This window comes from Ascidiella aspersa, chromosome 8, assembly GCF_963924565.1.
Source record: "Ascidiella aspersa chromosome 8, kaAscAspe10.2, whole genome shotgun sequence".
Lineage (NCBI taxonomy): Eukaryota > Metazoa > Chordata > Ascidiacea > Phlebobranchia > Ascidiidae > Ascidiella > Ascidiella aspersa.
Genome location: NC_139454.1, coordinates 12507867 through 12518822, shown reverse-complemented (window position 1 = coordinate 12518822; position 10956 = coordinate 12507867). Strand labels below are relative to the sequence as shown.

The following is a 10956-nucleotide window of genomic DNA, read 5'->3' as shown; positions in this document are numbered from 1 at the left end:
ACATGAAGATTACCGGAACACTGGCGAATCTTTCGAGGCACTCTAGTCTAGTGTGCCTAAGAATCACTGGCCCAAGAGCTAAAAAGATTTATTTAAAACATTTATTTTTAAAACGCAAAAATGGGTAGAAGTGGGCACATTATGTGGTCATGTTAAAACTTGTGGATGTCCTATAAGTAACCTTCAGTTGAATTAAGCATTTTTGGCCCGCAGCGACAAAACATAAACGTCACAATATGGGGTCGTGAACCAAGCGGGGCGCCTTTTGTGAAGGAAGGTTTCTGGTTACATTCTGTTTCACCGTTTAGCATTAGTCTATTTTACCGTTTCTCTTAACAGCCTGAATTAATAAAACAGTTGAGGGTAATATTAATTCAATTAAATCAATAGCAATCTAAAGCGCAGTAGTACACACAAATAGCGAAAATTATCTTGATTTATTTACAAAGAATTGACAACTTTTGGTAATTATCAATTATTTGGCATTGCATTGTTGGATCTCCACTTCACAGTGTTGGTTGGCGGTATTCCTGTCAATCGTTTCTTGTGGTCTGTTGTTCTTGAAAAAAAGAAACCACAAGTCGGCTTCCCAAGGCTGGCAAATGGTGCTAGTGAATTTACATTTGTCATCCACATTGCAGCCTTCACGCTGTCTGGTGGACTTGTAGGTTTCCTTGGAGAGAATTCTTGGGATCCACTGATTTGACCTAAGTGATCAGCTGGTAAAGATAGATCAGAGGTAATTCGAAACGATGCCTGTGTTGGTGCAGCTTTTCCGTCATCTTGCAAATGTCGTGAATAATATAAGTGCATGATATCTTGAGTTTGATCACTAACAATGCGTTTACTTGCATTCATAGGCAGCCACACAGTTTGGAATGGGTTTGCCTGTGGTGCCCGTGCATAGTAATTTAGTTTTACATGCGGCAAAGTTCTCAGTCCAACAACTCCAACTTGGCCGGTATGTTCTTTTTCAACCTTTTCCAGTGCTGAAGGCATGGCTCAACCTTAGTTAGACGTATATAGTAATTGATTCTCAACGAAGGTTAACTTCGATGGGCCCCTAGTTTCTTGAACTATCCCTAAGCAAAAAAGTCATACAAACAAACTTTCCTCTTGCTATGCTTGGTCCATGTAACCTTGCAGAGTGGAGAAAACCGTACTAGTCTGCGGAGGTAAGTTTATGACATCATAATTCATATTCACAAAAAAATCCTTTGTTCGCTAATGTGGTCTCAAATTACAGCTTTCGAAATGGCCACAATGTTTATGGACAAAATGCGCCATCCTTGTAAATATCATGTTGCCATTTTTAACATTTACAACTTCAAACTGCTAATTTTATTATGCTCGTTTATTTTCAATCACAAACGGATAAAAATTTATGAATGGTCTTTGTTTTGTAACAGTCCCTATTTATACAATCCAAATGATTGCATTTAGTTTCGTGAAAAATAAATTATTTAATAAAAGTGGATAATAATGTGAGATAAAAAAGTTTGCCGATCTTTTAAGATCTGTTTTCAAATAACAATGACTTCCGCAGCGTTTCAGCAAACCCTATCGTTGCCAACATGGAACCAGCACAAGATTTCCCCGACTTATCTCAGTACAAATTTGATGACTCCTCTGCAAATCCCATTTCGGGATACGGTACCTAGAAGCCAGTAAGTGGCCGGCCGATACCCTTTTCCATTCATTTTTTGCCGAAAATAATTTTTTGGCGGTTTATTAATTTTGTTTATCATTTAACCAAATAATATTGTTTTTAAAAGGTATTTTGGTTATTTCAAATACGTTGGCAGTCGTGCGCATTTATCAAGTTCATTTTATTACCCAATATTTTATTCACTGAAAAAATATTGGTACCAGTATATAAACACATAATGTTCGAATTAAACTCAGAATGTTTGGCACTGCCCACTTTACCCAATAGCGTAAAACACTAATGAGTTTTTTTAATCAAATGTGTTTAAGTGACACAAAACTATCTGTTACCCAAGCGTGATTTTACTTCACTCAAACTCAATGTTTAATTTAGTGAATTCATAACTAGTGTATCTTCTTTTGAACAATTATTTTTAAAAAGTTGTCCGATAATATTGTTTCCCACGAAAAGTATTATTGCTGAGGGAACATGCCGAAGATTTCCCCGAGAAGAATGGGGAACATTTATATCTGACTATGGTGGTCTTGGGCATTTACCCCACCTTGGAAAGACACGCCACCAACTGTACAGCGAGTTGCTTATTCCCAGAAGCCATCGGCACTTTCTTTCAAGTTGCGGCAAAATGGTGTAAGCAGGAGAAACCACTTGTCTAAGTTATGGGACTGACTGAAAATATCTTATTTTATTAAAAGCTTGTATCCGTGTATACAGGCACGATGTTGTTCAGCCAAGTAAGATAACATCATTGTTGATGAGCAAGTTAAGGCAGCATGATGAATACATCGTTCAGCCATGTAGTTTGCAAGAAATAAAGTAAGTAGGTTAAACAATAACTGATTAGTCTGAATAGTCTAAAAAATAGATTTGGTTTAACTCTATCATGTCCAATTATATATACTAAGTAAAAAACTTGTTAGAAACCACCATTGTTTGTTTTGTCATATGGCCACAATTGTTGCATATTAGCGGTAATAGTGAAGTACAGTCGGTTTAGTAATACTTCATATGATTAATCGCAGCATAATGAAAGAGGAGAACCATTTTATCAAGGAACCATGTTATTCGTCCCACGCCTCCCGAAGCGAAATGTTTCCGAAAAGTCGGGCCGAGCATGAAGGTAAAATGATGGATAAGCAATTGTGCGTTAGGCAATTTTAACAACTAAATCGTCACAGATTTTCATAACTTTACGTAATCTTTTATGTTATTCATGTAGCACCCTTCCGTGAGCACGACTTTCGGCAAAAAACGCCACTGAGCGACATAACGCGACAAGGTTTGGAAGAAGTTGTTCGTCGGAGATACAAGACTTCATCTTACACGAACCACTACCCAACACCTCATCCCAAAGGTAAGTACGATGTTTTTTAGCATTATATTTTATATTGACTCAAATATTTTCTTTTCAGACGACAAAAAATTTAGATCTAATTTGATTAAAACTAAAAAACAAGTACAGCGAGAAAAATCAAACAATTTCAACCAGTGTCCGAAAACAAAAGGCGACCATGAAGTATCAGGTAATTTTTTTTGCGTCTAAAATTGAACTAAAGTATACGGACATCTGCTAATTAAATAATATGTTAGCCGCAAGAGTTATCGAAATAATTTACCTTAGAGGCGAAGTGAAGCAATCTAAAACAAAACCTCGCTCGTTAATGCCAAATAACTTTTTATTATATGAGCTGTTAGTGCAATTAACTCGTTTGTTTAAGTGTAGCAGAACAGAACATAGACGACTTAGACGTAGATTATAAATTTATCAAATCTAGGTTCTTGCTACATCTTTACCATATTAGCATAGTATATTTAAATGTTTTTCTTCCTAATCTTTCTATCTAAAAGTAATTTTAAACCAGCAAGAGAATACCCTAGTAATGCGATAAATAAAAATATTTACCTACTTTACAGGCCGTTTCGTCTGTACTGGCCCATTAATCAACTGGCAAAAACTAAATTCAGAAAGCTTAGGTTTACCTTAAATAAACTTCTTTGCCTTTAATTTTTTCGTAGGCATTTGGCCATGTTGGCCAGCGGGAAACAAATACATAGTTTGTAATGTCAATGGTCAGATTGTCGAAAAGCGTGATGTCATTTCTTTGGACGACCAAAGAGATTATCGCACCTTTAAAGTTCCACAACATTGGTTTGTATATAGCTGTTGAAAATAGAAAAAAGTAGATTTAGAAAAAAAAGCTACATTCATGAATTTGCTTTTTTATTGTAATTAACATATAAATAGCACAAGAATTTGTTTCTTGTACTGAACGATAGTCGATCGTAATTGGGTGAACTGTTTATAGTCAAGGTTTCTATTAATGGTGCCCAAACTAGTTGTTCTAGTTTTTGTAGGGTTGGTTAGGTTCAGAAAAATAGACTGGGTGAATTAAACAAAACTCCATGAATGATTTTTTTATGTTTGAAATACGCACGTATCACAGAAAGCATAACGGCCATAAATTGCCATTTTAAATAAAATATTGGGGTCAGAAAAGCAATTTTTCGTCTTACACGCCACAACAGCTATGGTTTATTTCCCTACAAATTGTTTTCCTGAACCATCTTACTGTTTTATCAAATTTTATTATATACGCGGTGATCATTTTTCCATAGCGTTACGTGTTTAAAATAGTTCTTCTCAACTGGGGCACTGAGTCCGCACACTGTAACTAGAGAACACTTTCCAACTCTCGATTGGCCTGTAAAGGCAGTAGAATTAACGTTAAAAATGCAAAAAAACAGACTTACCTAGAGGAAATACAATGTTCCAGGTTTTTGAAACTTTTATAAAAATACAAAACTTACGACGCTTGACTTCACAGTGTTGTTATTTTGAACCAATTCCAAAACAAACACCACACGCCCACACAAGGTTAGTCAAAGTTTGCAATGCGTTTGAAGCCACATAATATTCGCGTATTTATGCGAGATACGCAAACTCCCGTATTAGTATTTATTGAATATTTATTAAATATTTTTAACTCTCTCAGATTTATTGCTTAGTTAAGATATTCTGAATGTAGTTGATACGTAATTCTAAAAAACCGTATGATTTGCGAATATATAGAATAAACGTCACCCCAAACCTCTATGCCAAAAACGGAGGCTTTAATCTCTCTCTACGCTCTTCCCACAGGCCAACAGTTTTGGATGTTATTTAGGGCAGATAATTTAGGTCTTATTCCGTTGTATTTAAGGCTTTACCAACAGGTTTAGGGCTTTTTCTGACGAATTAGGCGGTGTTCCGTCGCATATGTTGAAGCGTGTTTTGCTTAATTTCGTCGTTGGTAGGTAGGAATTAAAGATTATTTCGCTTGAAACAGTGTGTTGATTTATATGCCCCATTGTAAGTTCACGTTGCTTCATGTTATAATAAACATTTCATTAAGTAAGCATTAAACTGTTACCGCTTTAAAATAATATTATATTTAAATTGATATTTTTCTGTAAGCTTAGACATCAGTGGCTTTAAAAAACAACTTGTTTTACGCAAAGTTTAAATTCCAAACGTTGTAACGCCTCTTGAACTATTAGCCATTGTCAGGTTGTGCTGACTAAGCTAACCCAAATCATTCATAAACTTGCCAGAATATCTTTAACATTAACCCAACCACCGTAAAACTAAAAAAAACACTATAAAATCGCTAATCATAAAACCGTGCAATACGGTATGCAATACACTGCGCACCTGGCAACTGCTGCAATTCACTTCTGTGAACAACGATAACTTAACCACACGTGTGGATTTTTTGCAAGTTGGGCTATTAGGACATCATAAAAGCGTACTTTAGAACAAGCGGATACCATAGGACAGTCAAAGTAACTGCAAAAATGAAATTTGTATTCGAGATCGCCAAACCAGCAATAATGATTTTACCTCTTGAGAATTAAGGAACAAAAAACACACTGTTGTAAAATGTATGATTAGATTTACTCAGATTGTTTGGCATGTTTCGTGAGAGGCGCTAAAGAACAATTACACTTACCGTACAAACATTGTTTACTGGTTTACCTTTCTTTTCAGTTCAGTAAAACCACAGCAAACCGAAGAAAATTCGAATAACAATTTCCGCTCGTATGGCAATTCTGATTTTGTTCCCGTCTCAAATGTTGAAATGTACGGTGTCGGTCCTGGCAGGATAGGCGGGGGAAACACCGACAGAGAAATCCCAACTGGCATATATCAACACTCTGGTAGTGTAAGGTCAGAGATACATTTCTTGATTTGCAAATAAATGAAACATCTTGTGATAGCCGTTATACGTTTAACGCCGAACCATAGCGTAAAAGCCATACTTGTATTAACATTTTAGTAACGTATCCGTTCACAGAAGTCAAATCGACCAGTCGTATACAGCCAAAGACACAACCGACCATTGCCCCGCTTCATCTTCGGGTATTCAACCTTCCAATTCCCAACACGTATTACCTAGCGAGACTACCGACTTTTATAAACATCAAAAGCACCTGAGGCGTTTGAACAGCTGGAAAAACGAAACCGATCTGGACAAGTCGATGTCACTTCGTTGGGTTAAAAACAGTGTAAGTAAGTGCAGGAGCGGACCCAAGAGGGTGGGAAAGTGGGACCAACTGTGTTCTTGGTCTATTTTAACAAAGTAAATGCAAACACTTTCGGGCTCCGCGCGAAACTAATTATGTTGCTATAGAACAGTGGTCGGCAAACTTTTTTTGTCGCGGCCCAAAGTACTCTATTCAGAGCTATTGAAGGCCCACTACGTAAAACCACTACGAAAACAGGGGCGAATACAGGATATTTGGGTTTAAGGTGAAATGTTACACGGCGCCTTGATGCCCAAAACACTGCCGCCAAGCCATATCGTAAAACATTTCATAAAACAAAAAAATATACGTGCAAAGCGCGAAAATTTTCGCGTTTAGCTATACTTAAAGTTGGCCAAAACATATATAGTTTGACATGCTCTCAGGACCACATTTGACACGTGGGTCTTAACCAGGGCCGGATTAACCAATAGGCTAATAAGGCCCTGGAAAAATTCCTTAGGCCCTGGAAAAATTCGGCCCTCAATTTTTAAAGGTTAAATTTTTGTAAGGCTGATAGTGATACAGATCCAGTATCAGTACAGTACAGTGTTTGCTTAAAAACTAATAACTGAGTCGAGTCAATATGTGCCCTGTGTGTGAGTAGGTAAATAAATCGTTTTAATTTATGATGCAAACGAGTTAAGAACTATACGTTCTGCGCTATCACTTTTGAGAGGAACACACAATAAAACGTAAAAAGCAACAATACCTCAAGCAGAAAAAATTATAAACCCATAGAATAAAGACCAATGACATAAAGCTTAAATACGAACATTACTGACCAGTACAGAATGAGATCAAAATCGTCTGAATAAGACCTAAATATGTCAAAATACGTCCTAAATTCATCGTAATATTGCCTTAAATGGGCAAATAACACCTGAAACTGCAGGGAGAGGGTATGGGTCGATCGGGCGCTGTGTTAGGTCTGGCATGGGTCGTTTTAGTGTCGACGTTCGGACGCCCAAGTTTGACCTGCGCCATAAGGGCGCCGCTGCTTTTGCATTGGTATTTGGCCCTGTTTGGCGTTATTGGTGGGTAATGGGTGGGGTTAGAAAATATATAGGGGTTAAAATTATTAGGGGAGTTAGTGATGTACTTGGGGTGAGGTTTGAGGATAGGTAAAGTGCTGTTTAGGCCTTATTCTGGCTATTTAGGTCTCACTCTGACGGGTTTTGGACTTCTATTTCGGTCTTATGGCTGGAGTCCCTTTTAAGCATAGATAGTGATGTTCTTAGAGGTTTTGATGTCGATGACATCATTCATAATGTTGGTCCACACTAGACGCGTCTGGCGTTAACGTAAAACGTTTTTAAAATTTCGGTTGCGGAAGTTGAAACAGTTCAACTTTGACCCTTTTGGTTCGGAACGAGGAAATTTGCCGTTAACGCTGGCAACATTTAAGTGTGATCTGGACGACGCTAGCGTTTTGCGACAGACGCTAACGCTAGAAGCAAAACGCATTTAGTGTGAACGAACCTACACGTATGCTAGATGTAAGGCTAGGAAAATGTAATTTACCATATAAGTTACATTGTAATAGGGGAGATGTGGGACCAGTGACTCGAGAGCTGTTTTCCTCTTTCCATTTAAAATAGTTTTTGAGGATTTGAGACAATTAAACGATTTTTGAGGCAAAAAAGTAAAATCATTCATCTAATATAATTGGTATTTTGTTCTAGAATCTAGAACAGGCTTTCTTGACCGTGGCCCTCGGTCCCCTTGGGGGGCCACGGGCATAACTCTCTAGCTAGGTCGTGGTTTGCAAAACCCAACTACACAAGTGTCTTTATTTATAAAATTTGCCTGTTAACTTAAATTTGTGATTTTAGTTATGACCTTTCTTGTAACGTATTGTTACTCATTTTTCTGACACGTTCTTTGATTTACTCGCAAGTAGGGATGTTCAAAGTAGAATGTTGTATCCTTTTATTACGTTTTTTCGCGAAGTTTTACGCCTAATCGTACGTTTGCGAGTGGCAAGATTGGGGGATAAAGGTCTGTCCATTACTGTGTTGCTTTATATGTAGCCATGTGTCAGCGTTTTTTCGGGCAGCCAATTACTGTACTTGACGATGACCTTCGCATAATCTTTATGTTTCCGTCAAATGCTGGTAATGCCAGGTGCACTTGTAATGCCTGGTGCAGAGATTTCCCAATTTCCTTAAAGAGTTTGCAAAACAACATTCCATCGTGAAACACGCAAGGTATGCTACGTGGTTACTCAATGTCAACTTTTATGCTAATATTCAGCTAGGTCATGTGTCGGCAACCTACGACCCGCCAATATAATTCATCCGGCCTGTCGCCTCTTCGACAAACTAGACACGAGTCCATTTCAAATAGGCCTTTTTTATTACTTTTGGACTATACGTAAGTGCGAAAAATTTTCGCGCTTCGCGCGAATGTTATTTCCACGTCCGGTTTGTTTGCGTTTCGATGCTGTCTTTTAAAGTACACCTGCACTTAGAAAAAAGTTAACAAACGCTGGATAGATTAACTATTAAGGTTATTGCCTTTCCTGAAAGTAGTTTTATCACATTTTTCATAAGTAGTATGGATAACGAGGTTTTCCAATTTTAATTTGCGCCAACACTTTAGGCTACTTCCTCCGTAAACGTAATTAAACATATCTTTAGGTGCAAAAAAGATCCGAGACCCGCCTGATTTACAGTTGTTATAACATTTTAATAACACAATTCTTAGTTAACATTTGTGCGGCCCGCGGAGGACTTTCTGAGTTTGGTTTTGGCCGCGACTAGAAATAGGTTGCTGCCCCTGAGCTAGCGTATTTGCCAAACAATAGTAACGCATTATTAAAATAAAAATCTAGAAATCATCTCGGCGAAAGTAGTGACAAAACATTAGTCGAATACAAAAAAACCTCGTCGGAGTCCAAAAAAAGCCTGGCAATGACTAACTAAGTTAGTTTAATTTAAAACGACTGATTTGTTAAATAATTAGAAAGTAGGTGCACTTATTCAATTTTTCTCTTCTTACATTTTGAGTTTAATGCTGTGGTATGTTGAATGGTGGATTAAACTTCACGTTACGACTTAAACATCCTATTTTACGAGGTAAATAAAAAACCTGCAGATCCTCAACCTACAATAAGTCTATGACACTTAATTACATTTATTACATGTTTTATATTATGTTTGTGTTATTTTGCAGTAGCCTAAATAGTTTTCAATTTTTCATGTATGTATTTTTACTACTTTTTGTAGCCTCGTTTGCAAAATTAGGCCCTTTCCTGGTAAATAGCCTTAGGCCCACAGTACCCTTAATCCGGCCCTGGTCTTAACCACGCTAAGACACGTAAAAAGTTTAGGTCACAAGAAAATGTGCGTCCGTTGTGTTAGCATTTTTGCCACAGCAACAATTTGTTTATCACAGTTTGGCGCTAAGCGCTAATGAAAAACGTATGTTTTAGGATTGATACAAGGCGTTTTATATTGACTTTATAAAGTATAAACCATAATATTGTAAAGCTGACAAAACAAATGTTACAGAAAATGTGCCGCCTTGTAGAGCAAACTTCTTTCCAAGAGAATCAAGGCGAAGGCGAAGGCAAAGAGGGGGAAAACATTATTATTGCCTCCTCTTCCGAATCAACTGACTTACATGCAAGTGTTTCTTGTTTTTTTTAGAGTTGTTCGTTTTGTAATTTTGCCACCCCAAACACGCATTTTGATTTAAACTTCTATTCTCTGTAAAAAAGGTCGAATGTTTGGAAGAGGAAGACAAAGATGAATTTAAAAGTGAGAAAACTCATGTTCACTTCGCTGACAGCAACACTAACGTACACAGGCAGGAGCCCGCCTGTAGTAAACAAACATGTCATGTCAATCCGCCTTATTTCTCAACCGCAAACGTTAACGATGGTAAGCAGTTGTTAAGCTTCGTTCCAGATTAGAAATCCTACAATGAATTTACAACGATAATATGCTTGATATTGACGCCTCGGGATCAGTTCATATGCCCGATTTTTTTAATAATGACTGCAAATATCAATATTGAATGCATTATGGCTAAAAGTATAGATAGACTATAGAGAGTATGGTAGGTTGGTTTGCAAAATATATTGTTGAACCGTAAGCTTTTCATCACATAGGTTTGTGTCGACAAGGTGATTTGTTTAGTTGCGTAAATTACAAGAAGAATAAATTTAATGGTCTGTGTAGCTTAAATAGCTTAAATGAAATTTATTATTATTTACTAAAAATATATACCATTGTTCATAGACATGAGTAGAAGTTCAAACAGAGATGCAATGGCATCGCTTGAGTTGTATCGAAACATGGAAACCATTTCGAATATGTTGACTTCACTGCCAGACAAGGAAAATACAAAATCACCGTCTAAAAACTGCTCTACGGTGAGTGCATATGTATGTGTTAAGGAATTTTATTAGACTACTTTCCATGTAGGCCTACACAGTAAATAGCTAGAGAAATATAGTGCAGAACATTTCTCCCGAAAACTATATTTTTGGGTCATTTTACAACTTTTGTAATATTTGTGAGACATTTTTATTAGTCCAAAGGCACCGTGCGAAACAATTTAAATATAATAACAACATTTTAACCATATGATGTATTTAAAGTTTGTTATTCCATCTCACAAAATAACAATCCCGGATCCGGTAAGTTATTCTAATTTGTAGTGATATTGTACTGACCAACGTATTTTATGTTTATTACAGGAACTTCTCAACAAACTTC

At 37.0% G+C, this 10956-nt stretch overlaps 1 protein-coding gene across 1 annotated transcript; it reads right to left on the bottom strand.

Annotated features, from left to right (window-relative positions):
* Positions 1 to 149: 149 nt before the first annotated feature.
* LOC146136181 (uncharacterized) lies at positions 150 to 1130 on the bottom strand. The gene has a single exon (XM_083395832.1). The coding sequence runs from the start codon at positions 997 to 999 to the stop codon at positions 472 to 474; it is 528 nt and encodes a 175-aa protein (XP_083251958.1). The 5' UTR covers positions 1000 to 1130; the 3' UTR covers positions 150 to 471.
* Between the last annotated feature and the right edge of the window lie 9826 nt (positions 1131 to 10956).

Bases quoted from the DNA above. Each gene is read 5' to 3' on its own strand.
- LOC146136181 (XM_083395832.1), bottom strand. From the start codon at position 999: ATGCCTTCAGCACTGGAAAAGGTTGAAAAAGAACATACCGGCCAAGTT.